At 59.3% G+C, this 21950-nt stretch overlaps 2 protein-coding genes across 10 annotated transcripts; one reads left to right on the forward strand and one right to left on the reverse strand.

The window, feature by feature from the left end:
- Window positions 1-3239: 3239 nt before the first annotated feature.
- RRAS (RAS related) lies at window positions 3240-8711 on the reverse strand. Of its 2 annotated transcripts, none has more exons than XM_064581606.1 (6): window positions 8580-8711; window positions 4977-5064; window positions 4762-4864; window positions 4570-4678; window positions 3673-3791; window positions 3240-3601 (listed from the first exon to the last, which is right to left on the reverse strand). In XM_064581606.1, the coding sequence occupies exons 1-6, from the start codon at window positions 8664-8666 to the stop codon at window positions 3517-3519; spliced, it is 591 nt and encodes a 196-aa protein (XP_064437676.1). In that variant the 5' UTR covers window positions 8667-8711; the 3' UTR covers window positions 3240-3516. The 2 variants fall into 2 exon arrangements, with proteins under 2 accessions (XP_064437676.1, XP_045747899.1); XM_045891943.3 differs by lacking the exon at window positions 8580-8711 and adding an exon at window positions 6991-7207.
- Window positions 7834-21675, forward strand: SCAF1 (SR-related CTD associated factor 1). 8 transcript variants are annotated; one of them, XM_064581595.1, is made up of 11 exons: window positions 7834-8013; window positions 11514-11627; window positions 11876-11933; window positions 12673-12767; window positions 13043-13176; window positions 13267-13382; window positions 15952-18792; window positions 19455-19537; window positions 19768-19986; window positions 20820-20948; window positions 21246-21675. In XM_064581595.1, exons 2-11 carry the CDS (start codon window positions 11520-11522, stop codon window positions 21435-21437), a joined length of 3975 nt encoding a protein of 1324 aa, XP_064437665.1. In that variant the 5' UTR covers window positions 7834-8013; window positions 11514-11519; the 3' UTR covers window positions 21438-21675. The 8 variants fall into 8 exon arrangements, with proteins under 8 accessions (XP_064437665.1, XP_054367481.2, XP_045747901.2 ...); XM_054511506.2 differs by lacking the exon at window positions 7834-8013 and adding an exon at window positions 8708-8846; XM_045891945.3 differs by lacking the exon at window positions 7834-8013 and adding an exon at window positions 8708-8846 and having other exon boundaries at window positions 13076-13176.
- Window positions 21676-21950: the final 275 nt, after the last annotated feature.

A 21950-nucleotide genomic window follows, 5' to 3' on the forward strand; every position in this document is an offset into this window, starting at 1 on the left:
GATTTTATTTATTTGCGAGAGAGAGAACGAGAGACAGAGAGCATGAGAGGGAGTGAGAGGGAGGAGGGTCAGAGGGAGGAGAAGCAGACTCCCCACCGAGCAGGGAGCCCGATGCGGGATTCGATCCCGGGACTCCAGGATCATGACCTGAGCCGAAGGCAGTTGCTTAACCAGCTGTGCCAGGTGTCAGGAGTTGACCAGCTTTTTCTTGGCTGCCTAATGTGGACTCGAGGGTGGATCTCTTGTGTTCTTGAACCCTGGAACTACCAAGGTCACGAGCAGACGGCAGTTGAGATGTGGATAGATTGCTGTGTTCTCGAGACTTGCTGCTTAAAGCGTGATCTGCTGCCCTTGGGAGTCTGTCTGTTTCCCGCCCCCCCCCCCCACACAAGAGCTTGTAGAAATGTAGACTCCAGGCCTGAGTCTCAGATCTGCTGAGTCAGAACCCACTTTTTAGTAAGATCCTGGGAGGATTCTAATACACACTCAAGTTTGAGGAGCAGCGTTCTAAAATAAGACTTAACAATTTGGAGGTCAACTGGAACCCAGCGTGTAAGAAGTGAGTAAGCCGTTGTCACTCGAGAGCCCGAACCCTTATCAAGAATGGACTATTGGTATTCTAGAACCCTGGCTTCAGCACTGATGGTAGTTGGTCAGTAGGTACTAACCCGGTGTGAGATTTAAGGGTAGACCATCCGCATTCTAGATAGATTCCCTTCCTGGTGAAATTGAGGAAGAGCCCCTGTTGTTCTATAACCTTGGATATTGTCTAGACCATCACCAATGTGAACGACTCCAGAATCCTGGTTTTACAGTAACATTTAAGGATCTTAATAGGAGAGTCAGTGATGGACCATGGGCTTTCTAGAATCAATGGAGTTCGGAGGGGTGAGGATGGACCTTGGTGTCCTCGTACCATGGCCTGTGGCACATTGGGGTGCAGCCTCTGAGAGGCGGTGGCACGTTTAAGTCTCTGGGCTGGTATGTCCAGTTGGAGCCAAAGGTTCCACGATCAGCGTTGCCTCAGATAGGAGCTCTGCTAGGGAAAGTGGGTGGATTGTTCAGAAGGTGGGCTGCAGGGCAGCATCCTCCCTTTGGGGGCAGGATAACCTTGTGGTTGGATTTTGGAAGTCAACTGCCCAAATTTGGATTTCCGCTCCAGCACTTAACCAGGTGAGTTGGATACCAGCCCGAATCCTCAGCTTTGTTGTTGGTAAAAATGGGCTTTTGTCGAGATGAAGGAAAACTGAATGTCTGAAGCACTTAGCACCCGTTCCCCATAACAGGAGGCTCCAAGAGGATTGTTGGAGGTCCAAGAGATGGCAGAAGGGGGAGAGGGTGGCAAGGATGTTTTAAGAGGGACATCAGAACCCCGAGAGACTTTGAATCGTCGGCAGGGCCCGCCAGAGCCTCGGGGAGGACAGGAACCAGAGAGGCGCATACATACCTAGGGAGATGCCAAGGAGGCCACGCCAGCCTCTTCACTGTTGCCTAATGAGCTGGGGATAGGTGGTGCTAGCAAACCACCCAAAAATGGCCTGCCAGTTGTCGTGTGGGTTTGTATGTGTGCTTTTTTCTGTGGGTAAGCGGTAGCTTTTGTCACCTCTGCAAAGCACATCATTGTCCTTAAAGAAGAAGGGTGTCCTAGGCAAGAACTTGGTGCTGATAGACAATGCAAAAAAGACTAAGGCTTGCTAGGGCTGTGATGATGGGGACCCAGGGAGGGAGAAATCGGCATAGGTCTCCACAGACGCCCAAGAGTGCCTCACCTCCGGCTGGGGTTAGGTAGAGAGGTCAGACCTGGTCTGGAAAGTGATAGAACCTGCCCCCCACCCCCTTCCCTCCTCGCCTGGCAGGGCTTGGGTCCCCGGTGAGCTGAGGTCCTGGGGCTAGAGGGAGTGAACCTGCAACACAATACTTGGGGCCATGCTTATTCCCAGGGCGGAAGGTTGAACACAGGCCAAGGATTCTGTGATAATGAAACCCGGAAAGGGATATTTAGCTAATCATTGTTCTAACCTGGAATACAGAGGGACATTCATGGTTCTGGGGCAGGAGAACAGTAGGGCCCCCGTCACTGATAGAGAGCACTTAGTATACTCCAAATGCTGTTTGCCTTCTGGGTGCAGATTGGTTCCTAAAGGCCTCTGGGAAGTAGCGCTGTGATCACCCCCATTCTACAGCTGGGAAGACAGAGGCACTTGCCCAACAGCTCTTGAGTGAAGGCGGCAGAGCGGCTGCCAGGGGCCATCATCTACCCTTGAACCAGGAGTGGGTTTTGGGGTGGGTGGGAGGGGAGCCGTTTGGGACCGGGGGCCCTGAGGTTCTGTCCAAACGTAGCAGACACGGGGGTAGGAGGAGTAGATCATTGATTGGTGACAGTTACAGGTGGAGATCAAAGTTCCAAGGCACGGGGACTGAGGCTGAGGTTTCTGGCCTGCTGTGTTGACTAGGTGTTGGGGTTCAGGGATGCCTGCCAGGCTTGGGAGATGGACGAGGGGTGGTCTCCCAGTCTGGCGCCAGCATTCCGGGTTAGCAAGTACGCTGCAGAACTGGTCCTGGGTGGACTATGGGGGTAATCCAAGCGTTCCCAGACAAGCCAGTTAGCAACTATTTGGGGGTGGCCTTAAGAAGACCCACACGTCAGCCCTTCCCAGGAGAGAGGCTCAGGTGGAATGTGTCTACACTGGCCCCAAGTTGGATTAAGACTTTGCACTCAGCTGTCAGCGCAATTGGGAACTTTCTGGAAATGAGAACTTGCCAGCCAGCCGCTTGGACACCATTCCGCCCACCTTGTCCCTTCACTCTCCTGTAGCCAACAGGTCTTTCTCAATATATATTGGAGGTGGGAAGGGGGCAAGCAGGGGTTTTAGCAGGGGCCTGTTTCCAAGATCCTGGGAGCCTTCTGGAACACCACTATCCAATAAATTTAAATGGCCACATGTAGCTTCTGGCTACCTTACTGCAGTTCTAGAACTTTACAGCAAAGAAAAAAAATTTAGATGTCAAACCCCATCCCAACAAAATGCCCACCCAAACACAAAAGGGCAGAATGCCCCCCACCCTTGAAGGCGAAGCAGGGGTCCAGACACCTGGCTTGGCTCATTCTCTGGCACAGCCCACCCCCTCCTCCCCACCAAGCAAAGAGTTCTAGATCCGATGGTGGCAGGTGGAGTGAGGCTGTGTGTGCCCTGAGTTCATCCACCGCCCCGGAGCCCTTTTCCCTTTTCAAGAAGCACTTTCTGACATTGGCAGTGATGTTTATTTCCCTGGGGGTGGAGAGGGGATTATATACAGCAGTGACCCGGATGCCCGGGAGCCCCTCACCCCAATAAGGGGCTTGGGTGGGGAAGGGAGGCATTGGCAGAAGGCACACAGTGGTGATGTCCTGGAGGAGGCCAGGAATTCCGGATGGGGGTGTAGTGTATCCTGGGAAACCCAGATGGGAAAACAGGGTCGGTGAGCGCTGCTGGTCCCCAGAGCTCATGCTGGTTGCTCCTCTCGCACCCCCCTGGGCTACAGGAGGACGCAGGGACAGCCTCCGTCTTTCTTCCTGGGGGCACTGGGTGGGCTGGGCGGGAGCTCTTGTTCCTGATACTTCCTGTGGGAAGAAGCTGGTGAGTTTGGGTCTCGGCCTGGGGACAAGGACAACGAGAAGGGCGCTCTGCTCACCGGACGGCCCGCACCAGCTGCTCGAAGGCCTCGTCCACGTTGAGACGCAACTTGGCTGAGGCCTCGAAGTAGGCCACGTGGTGGGAGGCACCAAAGGCAGAGGCTTCAGATCGGGGCACCTGGGAGGGGGACAGCGGGAGGAGTCAGGTGTCTGTACTCAGGGTGGGGCCTAACCATGGCAGGCAGAAAGACACACTATGCTCTAATGGGGGTGACCTAGTGTGGGGGTCAAGTGAAGAGGAAAAGTTCTAAGGAGATCATGGGGAACATGCCAAGAGGGCTTGGCTCCATTAAGTAAGGAGTCAGGGAAGGCTCTGCAGACGTTTGCCCTTCTGAACATCAGATGACTGAGTTCCTCCCGCAGAGAAATCAGGGTATTCCCTGCAAAGGCCTGAGCAAAGCTCAGAGGGCTGGAAACCCCCAAAGGCTTAATCGGAAAGTTGAGTTCTGTATGGAAATCACAGACACTCTGTGTATAGGAAGTGGTGAGAGCAGAGAAAGGAAGGGACAAGACATGGTGGGAATTAAGTGTCAAGTGCAGGAGCTGGAGTTCTCGGGGAGGGGGGGGCGCGGGGAGCCAAGGGAGGGCTGTGAGCAGGGAAGGGACAGGGGCAGTGGGGGGCCCGAGTGGGAGGTTGACTGGAGGTGGGGATGGAGCAGGGTTGGGGCTTGTCGACCTGGGGATGGGCGCAGGTGCCCTCGGTCCCCTCCAGCCATCTTTTCTGGGAAGTCTTACATGCAGAAGATCCAATTTGGGGGCAACACATTTAGATGTGTGTGACAACGGAGGGCGCGGGACCAGGGGAGCCAGAGGAGGGTGCTGATGTGAGGAGATGCACTGAAAGGAGCCTCCCAGGCTGAGATGGGGGGACGGGGGGTGGGGAGAGTGTCCCAGACCTGGCGCTGTGTCTCCAGATCTGCCTTGTTCCCAACCAACACGATGGGGAAATCGTCTCGGTCCTTGACTCGGAGGATCTGCGTGAAAAGCTTGCCCACCTCGTTGAAACTGCAGATGAAGCCAGAGGCCTGAGGTCTAGCCAGCAGCTCGGCCCCGGTCCGCCCTGCTCGGCCACCCTCGGCTCCTCTCACCTCTGCCGGTCGTTAATGGCAAACACCAGCAGGAAACCGTGGCCAGCGCGCATGTACTGCTCCCGCATGGCACCGAACTCCTCCTGGCCTGCTGTGTCCAGGACTGCAGACGGGGAGAGGGGCCGCTGTGGGGATGAGGCTCCCTGCCCCCCAGCCGCTCCTGGGAGCCCTCAGCCCCACCACCATCCCCCCCATCCACTCCCTGCCGCCCTCACTGTCCAGCCGGGCTGGAACACCATCCACCGTGCAGATCTTCGTATAGGAGTCTTCAATGGTGGGGTCGTAGTCAGACACAAAGTAGGACTGGTGGGACAGGGAGAAGACACTGTTACCACGGTTCCTGCAGTGCCCCAGGAGAGGTGATGTAGCCCTGCCCCTGGGCTCTGCCTCCCCCACTTCTTTCTGGGTCCCTGCTCCCCTCTCTGCGGATCTCCGTCCCTTCCTCCCACCCTACCTAGTCTCCTTTCTCCGAGTCTCTCCTGGTCCTCTCTCTTTCTGGTATCAAGTACATCCCCCACATGGTGATTACGTCCTGGCTGTGCGGCATTCAACAAATCACTTCCCCTCTCTGAACCTCAATTTCCTCATTTGGAAAATAAGGATAAAAATAGGACTACACTTAATCCAGCGTTTGTGAGATTCGGGGGAAATCCCTGTTAAGCATTTAACGTATAGCTTGGATATAGTAGGTGCTCAGTTATTGGGACTATTATGGTATCTGAATAGCTGCCTGTTTATATCTCTCCCTCCTCCTCCTCTTCCCTCCTTTTTTCTCCTTCTTCTTCCTCCTCCTCCCTCTCCCCCTCCTTCTCCGGCAGCTTCTAGTGTCTCCTCCCAGGGGAAGGTCCCAGTTCCAATCCAGCAGCAGAGAAGCTGCCCCGCCCGCAGGCTGGGCCCCTCCCTTCCTGCCTGGGTCAGGCTAGCCTCCAGCCAGGCCTTTGGCCAGCTTTGGGTCTGTCCCTGGGTGCAAGGGGCCCAGGGCCGGGGCCTTTTTCTTTATAGGCAGGGGTTCCCATGCAGGCACTGACTGAGGTCTCTTGGGGGGTCTGGGGCCCAGGGCCCTCTGCAGTAGCATCTCAGAAGCAGACACCTTTCTAAGGTTTCTCTAAGGTGGGAGGGTTTCCCTTGGGAATGGGCTGGAGGTTTCCTGGGCAGGGGTGGATTTTCAGGGGAGAAGGGGTGATCTGGTAGCTGGGGGTCTGAGAGCTGCATCCCATCTGTTAGGGGAGAGGTGCTTGGTGAGGGCTTGTCCTGGAGGGAGGGTGCAGGGACCGCGCCATGGGGGGATTACGGGCGTGTCTTCAGAACACAGCTGGAGAATTATGGGGTGAGAGCTGGGGAGAGCCCCAAGGAGCACATTTGGGAGGTTTATCATAGAATATAGGTACGTGTCTAGAGAGTCTCAGACACCCTGAGATGCATTTATAGGGTCAGAGAAACTCCTAAAGAGTGGGTCTCTCTGGGGGTGTCAAGAATCTGGGGGCTTCTTCATGGAGGTGATCTGGGGGCTAGCCGAGGTTTCTGAGAGGTGCTCAAGGAGTTAGAGTGGAAGAAAACTCAACATGGAGGAGTGGGTGATTTTCCCTGGGGGACGGTGGAGGTCTGGGTCTGGTGGGATGGGGGATCCCCAGGACAGGACATGTGGTCTTAAGAATTCTCTGGAATGGCCAAAAGGCAGGATCTTTCTGAAATCTCTTGCGTCTGAGGGTGCCTCTCTCAGGACCAGATGGTACTGGATGGGCCCCAGGCAAAGTCTGGGCACAATTTCTAGATTCTGGGGGAGGTAAGTATCTAGACGAGGGTAATCTCCCAGTTAGGTTTTGGGTGGTTCAGAGGGGAATCTGGGATCTGGGGAGATGGGGCTCAGGGTAGGGGGAAGTGACACCTGGGGGTGGGGGCCTATGAGAATGCTTAGGGTCTAAATGGGGTGACTTCTGGATTTAGGGTGCTCCCAGGAGGTGCTCAGGGTCAAGTCAGCAGGGAAGCGGGGTATTGGGTACTGGGAGGAGGGATGGTGGGTCTCGGATGCGAGTATAGGTCCCTTGTGTAGGGGGTGGAGGCACTGGAGGGGGGGCTCAGGGTCACAATCTGAGAGGATTTTTTAAGATCAGAAGGTCTCATAGGAGGGTCTCAGTGATGGATCGAGGGGGAAATCGGGGTCTCAGGGATCTCCCGAAGGGCTCAGTTCTAGGTCCCGGGGGCACCCCCCCCGGGGTGAGGGCCCACTACCTGGATGAACTGGATGGTCAGCGCGCTCTTGCCCACGCCGCCGCCGCCCACGACCACCAGCTTGTGTGTCTCGCTGGGTGGGGGGTCCCCGGGCCCCGGCCCCCCGCCCCGGGGCCGCCCCCGCCCTGTCCCGGACGCCGCCCCGCTGCTCATGTCGCCACCGCTGCCGCCGCTACCGCCTTGGGGGGAGCCGGGCGGGGCCTAGGGGCGGGCCCCGCTAATAAGACTACTGCATAATCATGAGCTCGGGAGAGAAGGACGGGAGTCTCGGGACACTTAGGAGGCAAGGCCAGGGAAAAGGAGGAGCTATGCTAATAAGGGAAGGGGACAAGCTTTCGTTGTGAAGGGGAATTCCGAAAGGGGCGGGAATATGCTAATATCAGGACTATGCTCACCCCGAGCTGCGCCACGCGCTCTCGGCTGGCGGGCCGTCCGTGGGCGGGGCTATGCTAATAAGAGCTCTCGCTCTTTCGGCAGACGGGTCCGGAAAATCGTTCGGGGAGGTGCTATGCAAATGAGGATCCCCGAGACACCGCTTCTCAGGGCACCATCCCTGAGGCCTCGTTTTAGTAGGCGGGGCTCATCGGCTCGCGCGCGGCCGTATATAGGCGCGCTCGGAGGAAGGAGCCGGTTTTGAGGGGAAGCTCCACCTCCGTCCTGGGATCCTAGCCAAACTTCCGACCCGGGCGTCTAGGCTGGGAGCTGGAGTCTCCGCCCGCTAAGGGACCCAGGCTTCCGGTTCCCGGAGTCCCAGCCAAGCGGAAGACAGACTGGGAGGGGAGATGGGGCCCTGGAGGGGGACAGCGGGGTAACGGGACAGGGAGGGGCCGTGAGATCACTGCATTCCTAATCCCTGAGCCAGCTCCCCCAAACCGGGGTGGCTGGGTCATCACTGAAGGGCCTAGGGCCAGGATTTCTGAATCTTGAAGGAGGAGGAAGCTGAGGGCCCAGACTCCGGGGTCTCTCGGAGAGAATGAGACTGGAGGCCTGGATTCCAGGGAATCAGGGAGTCTTTACTACTAGGTTCCGTAAAGGAGGGAGCTGGGGGCCTGGACTCTTGAGTCCAGGGGTTGGTGGGGCCGGGGATTCAGAAATCTGGATCTGAGGGAATTCGGATTGGGAACCCGAACACTTGTGTCTGTGTGAAATACGGGCTTGAGACCAGGAATGGAAGGATGGGGGAAGAATGGGCATGAGGGCCCGACTCCTGCTTGTGAGGAAGGAGGGGTCGAACTCCCAAGTTCCAGGGAGGAGGAAAAAGGGAGTCCGGACTCCTGCTGAGAGGAAATCGAATTTGGATTTTTCCATCCTAAATGAGGAGGAGGTTGTAGGGTCGGGCTCGTTGGTTCTAAATTTAGAGGGGACTTAGGAGACCGGGATATTCTGGGATCCCCAGAAGCTGGGCGGCGCAACCCCCAGTCAGTCCAGCTTTTTTTCTACCGCCCACTTTTCGGAACTACAATTCCCTTGCAGCGGCCCTGTTCAGTGCTCTCGCGTCACTTCCGGTTCCGCAGCTCTCTCCGCGCGCGCGCAGGGCGCCGTGGGGCCTTGTCGCGGGCTACCGCAACCCCGCCCCCTTCACCTCTCACCTCCATGCTGTCCCCGCGCGACGGAGGCGACGCGCGGACTACGCCTCCCGGCGTCCGTCGCTCGCGCCCCTTCCTGTGAGCCCCCATTGACTTCTGGGAAACTGAGTCCAGAGACTTCCCACGAGCCTTCACGGCACCGTGCTCGGTACTTGAAGTCCCGGCAAGCTCGGCGGCGTTTTAGCTCCGCCCCTCTCCTCCCTCTGCTCGCGAGCCCCCCCAGCCCGCCCCGCCCCGCGCCGGGGCCGGAGCCGCAGCCCGAGCGGCGGGGTAAGATGGCGGCGGCAGTCTGGGCCGCGGGGCTCGGGCCTATCGGGGTGGGCGGGGCGGAGTCGGGTCGCTAGTTGTCCCGGGGTCCTCCCCACACGCCGCGGGGCCTTGGAGGACTTAGCGGGGCGGGCTCTGGCCCGGCAGCGGCGGCGGAACCTGGTGCCGAGCGGGGGGCCTTCTCAAGGCCCCGGGACGCGTCTGTGGGTTCCGGGGGACATCTACGGGGCGTCCCCGTGAGGACTGGGGACGTCCACCGGGCTGGACCGGGCCTGGAGCCTGCTCTCCATCACTTAGCTGGCCTGGGTCATTTCTGTAGGCACTGTTGATCGTCTTTATGGGCTGACCCGAGGTTAGGGTCTGTTTATAGGGTTCTGGGGCCATCTTGAGATCTTGAGATATGTCCCAGGGTGAAGGAGGTCTGCAAGAGCTGAGGAGTATCTGCAGAGCCATCTATAGCACCCGGGGTATGTCTCTTAGGGCTGGGAGTGTCTACATGGGCTGACTTGATGCGGCTCACCTACATGGGTCTGGGGCCATTTAGCGGGCCTGGAAGAACTGTTCGAGGGCTAGGAAGTCTTTTAGGGCCACCTAGAGGGGTGGGATATGCCCACCAAGGGAGGGAGGCAAATACTGAGGTGTGCTGTGAGGCCTGGATGGGTCTCTAACGTCTGAAGAGTGTCTAATCTGGGTGACAGGAGGCAGGGGGCAGTTAGAAGGACCTGGAACCATCTAGGTGGCTTTCAGTGTGACTGCAAGAGTGCAGTCTTTATGCCTAGAGCAAATTCGAATCCCTTTTGGGGCTGGATAATCGCGTGGAGAACAAGACAAAGGAGAGTATTGGAAAATTTGCCCAGCTCAAATGTACTTGCACTTTATAATGGAATTCAAATGAAAAAATGTTTTTAAATTCTGCATTGCCCTGGAGCTATAGAGATTAGAATTAGTCCACATTAGTGTGGGGAAGTCTGTAGGATCATCTAGACTCATTTAGTGTAAAGCTTTTCAAATTCTTTTGACCTTGATCTACAGTAAGAAGTACATTTTTTATTGAGACCCATTGCATACTGACATATGTATTTAATGCCAAAGTCCCATTAATTAATATTTCCACTTACTATTTGTGATGCACTGTGAAGAATTTTCTACTGCGTTCAATTTATTTTTTTTTTAATAACAAGCTATTTGTGAACCACTATACTGCTATCAGACTGTGGTTTGGGAAACACTGATCTAGAGAGACCTAGCAATGTCGGCAGAATGTCTTTTCATGTTGAAAAGATCTAAGGAGACATGGGTGTGTCTGCAAAGCCCAGGGCATGTCTAAGTGGGCAAGGGAGCATCTTCATACACCGCAGAGGGCTTGGAGGTCTGTGTGTCTGTACTCAGCAGATCTTGATTAGGCTTCTGTTACGTGACAGTCACTGTTGAGCGTAGCATGTGCTTCCCCCAGAGGTGCTGGAGAGCAGGCCCAGGCCTGGGAACTGTCCATAGGGGTTAATAGGCAGGACATATTAGTGGAAGTTAGGGAAGGAGCCACAGGCTCATGGCTGGGTTCTTTGGCGTAGCTTGGAAATCTGTGGCAGGAGAGAGACCAGGACCAGGGTGTTTGCTTTGCAGGTATGCAGCTGGGAGAGTGGCCGAGATAAACCTGAAGGCTAATGATGCTAATTATTGTTACTTTGTATTGAGTGCTTGGACTGTGCTGATTCTGTGGCAGAAGTCAGTCCGCTTTCAATTCTCACAGCCCTTGGAGGTAGATATTCCTATTGTGCCCCTTTCCAGATAAGCACAACGAGTCAGGGGTGGGGGTGAGGGCTTACAGGTCTCAAAGCTTTCTGGGAACTCTGAGACTGGATATTGTTTTCAAAGTAGCAGACTTGATGGTTACAGGGAAACCTGCAGCTGAAATAGTCATGCTTTCAGAAACCCTAACCCAGGCACCCACCAGTGTGAAAGATAATCTCTCTACTTTAGTATAATCTAAGAATTTCTGTGAGGTCATGAAAGCTTGAGCCGTGCTTTCATCCAATGGACAGATAGGCCATAGGTGGATGCCCTCTGTGGGGTGGGGTGGACAGCATGCCTTTCTGAAAGCAGTGTTTTCAGTTCAGTACTGGTTTTGTACATCGCTCTATTGTAGTTCCATCTTTTGCATATAAATACAGTTTTTTGGTTCCAAGCCATCGAGGAGAATTGATGCTGTAGGCAGTTGTGTGGTATTTGAGGTACACCCAGCCCACGGGCACATATCTCAGTTTGGGAAAGGAGGGTTTACGAGACTATGGGGCACGGTATTTGAAATCACAACTCAACCAAAAATAAAAATCTTGGCGTTGGGTTGGCTCTTAGGAGGGTGAGCAGTAAGGTCTTAAAGCTTGGCCGTGGGGGAACCCGTGGGCACCTGGGAGTGCCATGTTGAAACGGGAGGCTGGGAAGGCCTACAAAGGAGGCAGCTGAGGTCCAGGCAAGGGAAGAGAGCCGACTCTGGTCCCTCTGATGGCTGCACTGGGCCTGAGGCTCAAGGCCTGGAGTGTGGTGGTAGAGGGAGGGATGCCAGAGGGGATGCTGATCAAAGCAATGTTGGCGGCCCTTGAGGTCTTTGCATCCATTTCCTGCTTCCCTCCCCTGCCCCGGCCTCCACTCCAAACTCACCCCCTCAACTGCCAGGTGACCATGGAGGAAGAAGATGAGTCTCGAGGGAAGACAGAGGAGTCGGGCGAGGATCGGGGCGATGGTCCACCGGACAGAGACCCCACGCTTTCTCCTTCTGCCTTTATCCTGGTAAGGCTGCTAGACACCTGGGGCCAAGGGAAGGATGGGCTGCAAGTTCAGATTTCAGGGCCCGATTCCTGGGCCCTGGGGGGGAGGAGGGGCTGGGAGCCTGGACTCTTGGCTCCTCTGAAGGGTTTGAGTTTGGTTGTAGGGGTGTCTGGAATGGCTGTCTCCCAGGAGCAGAGCTTGTGACCATTTGCAGGAGTCCCCTGACTGCCCTTTCTTTCCACCCCCTTCACCCTTCACCTTTTCTCTAGCGGGCCATTCAGCAGGCTGTGGGAAGTTCCCTGCAGGGGGATCTGCCAAATGATAAAGGTATGATGGGTTCTGGTTCTTCTTAGCCTCCTATCCCATCTCTGTGTTCTTTATCCTAATTTCATTCATAACCGCTTTCCTGAGGCCTCCTGCGTACCACCCTCGTGCTGGCACAGGGAGCCAAAGATGGGTCAGACCCCACGGCTGCCTCGGAGGGGCTCCCAGTCTGGTGGAAGGGAGACCCCTTCAGAGCGCAGAGGTAGCCCGAGGCACCGTGAGAGGGCAGGAGGCCCACTTAAGGGAGTGTGTTGGGGGGTTGGGGTCTGGGAAGGCTTCCTAGAGGGTGAGACAGGTGAACTGGTCTCTGAGGATGTGTTAGGGTCGTCCGGTAAAGAGGAAAGCCTGGCAGGCAGAGGCAGCCCGCAGGCGCACAGCACCGGGCACCTTGCGGGACTGAGCCGTGGTTCTTTGGGGCTGGTGGGCATGGGGCTGTGAGCAGGAGGCAAGGCAGGAGCGCTCCATGGGGACTGGGTCACAGCAAGGTTCTAATGCCACACTGACTTGTGTGGACATCATCCTGAGGGCAGCTAGGAGGACAGGGGTGAGAGTGTTGGCACCTCAGAATGGTGTTGGGGATGTCCTTCTGGGACCCAAGTTGGGGGCTGGTGGATGGAGGCAGGGTGAACAGGCAGGCACTTGGTTCCCTTGTCAAGAGCTAGGGCAGGCTCCTTTTTCCTCTGCCCCACAGAGTCTCTGTCTAGTCCCCCGTTTCCAACCCCCCGTGCAAATCTCTCTCCAGATGGCTCCCGGTGTCATGGCCTTCGATGGAGGCGCTGCCGGAGCCCACGGTCAGAGCCCCGTTCCCAGGAGTCAGGGGGGACTGACACGGCTACTGTGAGTAAGAACATGGGGCTGGGGGCCCAGACTCTGGGGGTTGGGGGAGCTAGGTCAGTGGAGTCTGGATCCTGGGGTTGGGTTTGGGGACCCAGATCAGCAGCAGTAGTGGAAGGGCTGGGGGCATCATCTGTGGGGGTGAGCCTTGGGTCCCTGAGGCAAGTCAGGATGAGGGAATTGGTAGGATCCCTGCATTTTCTTGGGGTTTCAGATGTTTGGGTTCCTGAGAGTTTAGGGGCTGGGGAAATGGGATTTGTGGGTCCTTACATGAGCAGGGACAGGTTGGGGCCCCTCCTGGCCTATTCCAGGTGTTGGACATGGCCGCAGACAGCTTCCTCACGGGGCTGGTGAGTGTTCTGGATCCCCCAGATACCTGGGTTCCCAGCCACCTGGACCTGCGGCCTGGCGAGTGAGTAGTTGGGCAGCTGGAGTGGGAGAGGCCTTTGGTGTGGGAGCTGGAAGCTTCCCTCAGGCTCACTCACCCCCTTCTGCCCTGCAGAAGCGAGGACATGCTGGAGCTGGTGGCCGAGGTCCGAATCGGGGACAGGGATCCGATTCCTCTGCCCGTGCCTAGCCTGCTGCCCCGTCTCAGGGCCTGGAGGACAGGCAAAACGGGTATGTGGGGCCAGGGCGCAGCTGAGCAGGCGGCCTCAGAGTTGTGCGGGAGTCAGCTGTTGTTGGTAGTAATAGTAGCGATTGTGTCATTTAGACAAAACCTTTAAGCCTTTGCCTGTTAGACCAAAATAAAGGCTGTGCTTACGGACAGACACACGTAAAGCAAACACTGACGTAATCGCCAGCACGTGCGAGGCACTCAGCGTCCCGGGCTCCACGTGGCACTGGAACTGCAGTGGGAATTCAGCTCCCTGCAAGCGGGGGGCTCTTAGCTCTGAGTATCTGATTCAGGGAGTCTGAGGTGTGGGGCCTGGGAATTCGCGTGTCTAACCAGTTCGTCGGTGATGCCCCTGCTGCTGGCCCCTGGAACCCTGGTGGGAGCCCCAGGTTTAGACTTCGCTTCCGTCCAAACGTCCACAGTTGGGAGGGATGGCGAGGAGCGGAAGGCTCAGGGAGCTCAGGTGTAGCACAGGGGCAGCCAGGAGTACTGTTCTGCAGTGACTGTGGCTCTCCCACGCCTGGCCAGTTTATGTTTCCCTTCACCTTTTTTCACAGCCGTGGGTTGACTTGGCCATTTGGCTCAGGGAACGTTGTACCTGGGGCCCACCACACTCTTGGGGGCCCGCAAGAATATCTTCACTTCTTTTCAAATTAGAAGCCATAGAGGATAAGTGAACAAAGGGGCACGGTAGTGCCCTAATAAAACTTTATTGACAAAAACAGATGGCCTTGGGGATTTGGCCCCAGGCCTTCAGTGATACAGATGTATCTGGAACCTAAGAGCTGTCTTGCCGGGGGGATGCTGGGGTTATGTTTTATTTTCTTATCACAGATGCTTTTCTTCCTCCATTTGGAAACTATTAAGAACTTAGGGGATAAAAACTCATCCGTAATCCTACGTCATATAAAAATTATATAAAGTCGTGGCTGTCTTGCAGTTCCAGGCTGCTCCAGCCTGTGGACTGTTTTCTACATCTGGTGGTGCTAATAATTCATAAGCAGGGTAGCAAGAGCTCATGCTCACTGAGTCCTCGTGGTGCCGGGTGCAGTCTAGTTCGTTCCACAGAACTGCTCATCTCGTCCCCTCGTCCTCGTGAGGTGTGAACACTATCATCACCATCCTTCTCTGCTTTCTTTTCTTTCTTCCTTTCTTAGATTTATTTATTTATTTTGGAGGGGTGGGGAGGGGCAGAGGGAGAGAGAGAATCTCAAGCAGGCTCCCTGCTGACCATGGAGCCCAGCGCAGGGCTCGATCTCATGACCCTGAGATCATGACCTGAGCCAAAATCAAGAGTCGGAGGCTTAACCGACTGCACCACCCAGGCGCCCCCTCCTGCTTTATCTTCTTCCTCAGCCCTCAGCAGCTGGCGGGCTTTCTGTGTGGCTCATTGAGATTTCTCTCCCTGCTCGATGGGAGCTCCTTGAAGGCAGGGACTTTGTCTCTTGTGTTCACTGTTCTATTCCTAGTACCCCAAACCGTACTTGGCACAAGACAGGTGATCAGTAAAAATGTCCTGAATGAATGTGTGAACCCCCATTGTAGAGATGAGGAAACCAAGGCAGGCAGCAGTTGAGGTCCTTGTCCTTGGGCACGTCATGGGTGAGGGCTCAGAGCCTGGGATTGGGTTGAGAGGCGGCTCTGGGACTGCTCTCTTCAGCCCCGGCTGTCCTGGCCCTGTCCACCTGACCATGCTGGCGTCCTGGCCGTCGCAGGGTCCCTATAGTATGTGGTTGAGAGGGGGACCTCGGCACCCATGTGTGTGTCAGGCGGTGCAGCCCTGGTCGGTTGTCTCCGTGGGTGGGATTTACGGCGCTGAGACCATGTCCTCGGAAAGCCCGGTCTCGGGAGGGCAGAGGAGGTAGCGCAGGAAAGCACGATGCCTGGCCGGTAGGAGGGTGGCGGACCCTGGTCGTTCCTGTCGCCTGTCAGTGGTGTCTCTGAGTCCTGAGCAGATGCAGCCCCTCGGATGGGGCTTGTCACAGAGTGATGTACGTTGGGTGAGGACGCTGGCAGTCAGGGCTCCCCAGCTCTGCCACTTCCTGGCTCTCAAGAGGGAGTTGTCACCTTTGCAGCTACTCGTGATGCCCTCCGTAAAACGATAAGTTTCCACCAGAGGCAGCCGGAGCGGCGGGCCAGAGCTCGGCCTTGCAGGCGGTCTTGGGTTCAAATCCCGGCCGCCCCACTCTGGCCCGTGGCTTCTGCGGTAACACCAGTCAGGGGGTTCTTGGGCTGCAGGCCAGTGGACGTCTCAGGGTACGGGAGCACAGGCTCGGTTGACTGAGTTTGCGCCCCAACGTCTCCCCGCTGTGGGCCCTTTGGGAAGATCCTGCAGCTCCCTGAGCCTCAGTGTCCTCCGGTAAGGACGTGGTACCTGCAGCGGGGGGCTGTGGGAACATGCTGTGAGTCGAGCCAGAGTGAAGTGCTGAGAGCCGTGCCTGCTGGCGCAGCGAGGGCCACCGGAGGGGGACAGTGGCTGGGGTGGCGTCCTGCCTGCAGGCCCCTGTGCAGGACAGCAGGAGGAGGGTCCGCACCTGACCACGGTTCTCCGTCTCCACCGTTCCTTTGCAGTTTCTCCACAGCCCCACTCTTCTCGACCCTCCTGTGCCCGCCACCTCCTCACCTTGGGCACCGGAGACGGGGGCCCCGCCCCGCCCCCTGCCCCCTCCTCTGCGTCCTCCTCCCCCTCCCCTTCTCCTTCATCCTCCTCCCCTTCCCCTCCCCCACCTCCCCCACCCCCAGCACCCCCGGCCCCACCTGCGCCCCGATTCGACATCTATGACCCCTTCCACCCCACCGATGAGGCCTACTCCCCACCGCCTGCTCCGGAGCAGAAGTACGACCCCTTCGAGCCCACTGGCTCCAACCCCAGCTCATCAGCGGGGACCCCCTCGCCTGAGGAAGAAGAGGAGGAGGAGGAAGAGGAGGAGGAAGAGGAAGAAGAGGAAGAGGAGGAGGAGGAAGGCTTGTCTCAGAGCATCAGTCGCATCTCGGAGACCCTGGCGGGCATCTATGATGACAACAGCCTGAGCCAGGACTTCCCAGGTGACGAGAGCCCCCGCCCGGACCCCCAGCCCCCACAGCCAACGCCAGCCCCTGGAACGCCGCCCCAGGTGGACTCCACCCGGGTGGACGGAGCCACCCGCCGGCGTGTCTTCGTGGTGGGGACCGAGGCGGAGGCCTGTCGGGAAGGCAAGGTCTCGGTGGAGGTGGTGACAGCCGGTGGAGCCGCCATCCCGCCAACCCTGCTGCCACCAGGCGACTCAGAGATTGAGGAGGGCGAGATCGTCCAGCCCGAGGAGGAGCCCAGGGTGGCGGTGTCCCTCTTTCGGGCCGGCGGTAGCCGGGCGGCCCGCCCCCCTCCTGCCGTCGCGGCGCCCCCCGCGGCCCAGCCCCCGCCCCCACCGCCCGCTCCCCGGGCCCCCGAGGGGGACGACTTCCTGTCTCTGCACGCCGAGTCAGACGGCGAGGGCGCCCTGCAGGTGGACCTAGGCGAGCCGGCCCCGGCCCCGCCGGCCGCCGACACGCGCTGGGGCGGCCTGGACCTGCGCCGCAAGATCCTGACCCAGCGGCGGGAGCGCTACCGCCAGCGCTCGCCCTCCCCGGCCGCCGCCGCCGCCGCCGCCGCTGCCGCCGCCCCCGCGGGCCCCCCCACCCGCAAGAAGTCGAGGCGGGAGCGCAAGCGGAGCGGCGGCGAGGCCAAGGAGGCCGCCTCGTCCTCGTCGGGCGCGCCGCCGGCCCCACCGGCCCCGGCCTCCCCCTGGGACTCCAAGAAGCACCGCTCCCGGGACCGCAAGCCCGGCTCGCACGCCTCGGCGTCCGCCCGCCGCCGCTCGCGGTCCCGCTCGGCACGCCGCCGCTCGCGCAGCGCCGACCGCCGCCGCGGGGGCAGCCGCAGGTCCCGGTCCCGGGAGAAGCGGCGGCGGCGGCGGCGCTCGGCCTCCCCGCCCCCGGCCACCTCCTCCTCGTCGTCCTCCAGGCGCGAGCGGCACCGCGGCAAGCACCGAGATGGCGGCGGCAGCAAGAAGAAGAAGAAGCGGTCGCGGTCCCGGGGCGAGAAGCGCTCTGGAGACAGCGAGAAGGCCCCGCTGCCCACCCAGCCGCCCTCCGGCTCCAGCTCCTTGGGGGGAGAGCGCGACAGCCGCCGCCGGGGGGCTGTGCCACCTTCCATCCAGGACCTCACGGACCACGATCTCTTCGCCATCAAGCGGACCATCACCGTGGGCCGGCCTGACAAGTCCGACCCCCGAGGCCCCTCACCGGCCCCGGCCTCGTCGCCCAAGCGCGAGGTCCTGTACGACTCAGAGGGACTGAGCGCCGAGGAGCGGGGTGGCAAGAGCAGCGAGAAGGACCGACGCCGCTCGGGGGCTGCTTCCTCCTCCTCTTCCTCCCGGGAAAAGGGATCACGGCGGAAGGCGCTGGATGGGGGGGATCGGGATCGGGACCGGGACAGGGACAGGGACAGGTCGTCCAAGAAGGCTCGGCCTCCCAAGGAGTCAGCGCCCTCCTCGGGGCCCCCGCCAAAGCCACCGGTCAGCAGTGGCTCGGGCTCGTCCTCCTCCTCGTGCTCCTCTTCCTCCCGGAAGGTGAAGCTGCAGTCCAAGGTGGCGGTGCTGATCCGTGAAGGCGTCAGCAGTACCACGCCAGCCAAGGAGGCGGCGTCGGCCGGCCTGGGCTCCATCGGGGTCAAGTTCAGCCGCGACCGGGAGAGCCGCTCCCCCTTCCTCAAGCCCGATGAGCGGGCCCCTGCAGAAGTGGCCAAAGCAGCTCCGGGCAGCACCAAGCCCAAAAAGACCAAGGTCAAGGCCAAGGCTGGGGCCAAGAAAGCCAAGGGGACCAAGGGAAAGACCAAGCCATCCAAGACCAGGAAGAAGATCCGTGGCGGGGGCAGCGGTGGGGGCAGCGGCGGCCCTGTGACGCTGAAGAAGTCCAAGGCGGACAGCTGCAGCCAGGCAGCGGGGGCCAAGGGGGTGGAGGAGACTTCCTGGTCCGGGGAGGAGCGGGCAGCCAAGGCCCCCAGCACCCCGCCCCCTAAGGCAGCCCCTCCGCCCCCCGCGCTCACGCCGGACTCGCAGACCGTGGATAGCAGCTGCAAGACGCCCGAGGTCTCCTTCCTTCCCGAAGAGGCCACCGAGGAGGCTGGGGTCCGAGGTGGGGCGGAGGAGGAGGAGGAGGAGGAGGAAGAGGAGGAGGAGGAGGAGGAGGAGGAGGAGCAGCAGCCTGCCACCACCACAGCCACCAGCACGGCTGCAGCCGCCCCAAGCACTGCCCCTAGCGCGGGGTCCACAGCCGGTGACTCGGGGGCAGAAGACGGGCCGGCCACCCGTGCCTCCCAGCTGCCCACGCTGCCCCCGCCCATGCCCTGGAACCTGCCTGCTGGTGTGGACTGCACCACCAGCGGCGTCCTGGCCTGTGAGTGTGCCCTGGGGCCGGAGGGGGGCAGGCTGGGGCAGAGACAGGATTGCGAGGATGAGGTCGCAGGGGGACAGACTTGGAGGCAGCGGAGATGCCTTGGGAGGGGTCGTCGGTATGTAGTGTCCCAGGCTGTGAGGGGCTTGGGTGGGTGAGGGCTGGATCAGGGTCTGTCCAGAAGGCTTGTTGGTGTCTGGGTGTGTTGGGAGAGGGCAGGTAGATGAGTGCGGGGGCGGCTAGCCCAGCACAGACTGGAGGGGTAGGCCGTGTCCTGGGGGCCGCCTGGAGGCGGACTAGGATAAGCGAGGTGGTAGAGGGACCAGAAAGAAGAGGGTGAGGGGGGAGCAGTGTCCGCTGGGGGATGGCAGTAGGCCACAGGGGGCTTGAGACAGAATCTCCTCTCTGCCACCACCTTGTCCCTGAGTGACCCGGCCATATTGCCCCCTGACCACACACAAACCTTAAGTCCTAAGAACGGGGCGGGGGCTTGCAGAGTGGTTCTCTCGGTGGCTGAGGCCTCCTTTTCCCAGCTCTGAGCCCAAGACCCATGGCCTCTCTAGGGGCCCAGGGTGGGAGATGGCAGCAGGTGGCCAGGTGACGCTCACCAGCCCCTCTCGTGTCAACTCCTGATCTCCTTTTCCTCAACTGTCCGCCTCTTGCAGTGACTGCACTTCTCTTCAAGATGGAAGAAGCCAATCTGGCGAGCCGAGCAAAGGCCCAGGAGCTGATCCAGGCCACCAACCAGGTGGGCTTCCCGGGGGAAGAGTCCCCACAGTCCCTTCTCTTGTCACCTGACTCTGGTTAGGGGAGGAACTGCAATTCCCAGCAGGCCTTGGGACAAGGAAGGGATTGGCCAGAAGAGGAGCCTCTGGCGCCTGGGGCTATTGGGAAACCGGGGCGGGAATAATGGAGGTGCGCGGTCCCCCTTCCCCTCCCCCTCCCTTTGTTCATCCTCTCTCCAACCTCTTCCCACAGATCCTCAGCCACCGAAAGCCACCCTCTACTCTGGGGGTGACACCAACTCCTGTGCCCACGTCTCTGGGTCTGCCCCCTGGCCCCTCCAGCTACCTGCTCCCTGGCAGCCTCCCCCTGGGGGGCTGTGGCTCAACCCCTCCCACCCCCACTGGGCTGGCTGCAGCGTCCGACAAGCGAGAGGGCAGCAGCAGCTCCGAGGGACGTGGGGACACAGACAAGGTGCGCTGGGCTTGGGGGAGGTGGGTGGCTGGTGGCGGCTTTGCAGAGAACGGGAACAGATGCTGAGACGCAGGGGCCCAAGGAAGACGGGAGACTGATGCCAACAGGCGGGAACTTAGAGCAAAGCAAAGTCATTAAATTGTAAGGAACTCAACTTTCCCTCAAACGGATGAGCAACTTTCCCTCAAACGGATGAGCGGGAGATGGGTGCTGGGCAGATTTTTTTTTTTTTTTAAATTACGTGCAGATAGAGAGGGGGAGAGGTAGGAAACACGACGACGTAGACACACCCACGTGCCGACACGCATCCGTGCGACTGTGTGCTTCGTGGTTACCCCTGTCCCTCCTCCCGTCTTTCTGGGTAGGAGGGAGGGTGGCTTCCGAAAGGAAGATCCGGCATCTGTTGGACGGCAGGAGGGAGGGTGGTTGCCGGGCAGACTGGGACAGGTTTTCCTTCAGCGGCATCTGGCTCCTGCCCGTGGGCCTCAGGGCGATTTTCCTTTCGGTCACGTCCGGATGTTTTCCTGTCCTGGTGCAACAGCCCGTTGCCCGGAAGGTGGCATTGCCCACCTCTTACTTGGTGTACATTTTGTGCGGGCCGTGGACGTGTGGTTCCTGGTCCAGGGCCACCAGGGAGGGCCCAGGGTCCAGCCTAGCGGATGCTCAAGTGACATTCAGAGGCCCAGCCTGGCCTGTGGTCTGGGGTGGCCGCGGCAAGGGGAGTGCAGGGCAGAGGCTGAGCTGGCAGGCAGGGGAGGGGAGGCCGGGGCCTCTGCGGCACCTCATCTGGCCCTTGCTGTCCCTTTTTCCCGCCCTGTTGCCACCTGTGCCAGTATTTGAAGAAGCTGCACACACAGGAGCGGGCGGTGGAGGAGGTAAAACTGGCCATCAAGCCGTACTATCAGAAGAAGGACATCACCAAGGAGGAGTACAAGGACATCCTGAGGAAGGCTGTCCACAAGGTGGGGCCCGGCGGGGGACAGGTACACAGAGGTGGGGAGAACATGAGGAGAGACGGACACGCGCAGGCCGATGTCACACAGACGGGGAGCCAGGAGTGGCGGGTCTGTCTGGAAGGCGAGGAGGGTGACAGGATTTGCTCAAGCCCGCCGGGGCCTGTCCTGCTGGCATCAGGGGTACAAGTAGGGGTGTAGGCCTGGAATTGGGGGGGAGCAGCTCCCATCCTAGTTGCAAGCTGTGCTCAGCAGTCCAGGTGGAGGGGACCCTGGGGGTGACCGCAGCTGCCCCTCACTCCCTAGATCTGCCACAGCAAAAGCGGGGAGATCAACCCAGTGAAGGTGAGCAACTTGGTGCGGGCCTACGTCCAACGCTACCGCTACTTTCGCAAGCACGGCCGCAAGCCAGGCGACCCCCCAGGGCCCCCACGACCGCCCAAGGAGCCCGGGCCCCCTGACAAGGGTGGCCCAGGCCTGCCCTTGCCCCCTCTCTGAGACCCTCAGCCACCCCTTCCCTTCTTCGCCTCTTTGGAATTCTGGACGTATTTATGGCTCCACCTCCCCACTTCCCTCCCCCCATCAGTGGGATGATTGGGGGAGGGTTGCTGCAGGGAAGAGGAGAGCCCCCTGCCCTGCCGCGCCCTGTGCCCCGTGCCCCCAAGCCTGTCCCCATTGCCCCTCCCTTCTGTTTGTGCCCCTCCCCCAGTTTCATTAAAGATTTCATGAAATGTTAGCCCTCAGCGCCATGATTTTAGCCCTTTCTTTTCAGAGACCGGTTTGGCAAAGGGTTGAGAAGAGATACACGGGCGGTCTGGCCCAAGTCTGAGGGTGGCTAGCAGGCTGTGACTCGGGGCAAGTGCATTTGCCTCTCTGGGCCTCAGTTTCCTGATCTTTGAAGTGGGTGTTGGAGGGATGAAGACCCAGGCAAGTGAAGCACGTAGAAGCATACCTGGTACATAGTCAGCCGCTGCTCTTGACAGAAAGTGGTGGTGGGTGGGGTGTTGGGGT

This window comes from Mirounga angustirostris, unplaced genomic scaffold (assembly GCF_029215605.1).
Source record: "Mirounga angustirostris isolate CCGP_5_RB_7025 unplaced genomic scaffold, mMirAng1.0.hap1 SCAF_16, whole genome shotgun sequence".
NCBI classification, from domain to species: Eukaryota; Metazoa; Chordata; class Mammalia; order Carnivora; family Phocidae; genus Mirounga; species Mirounga angustirostris.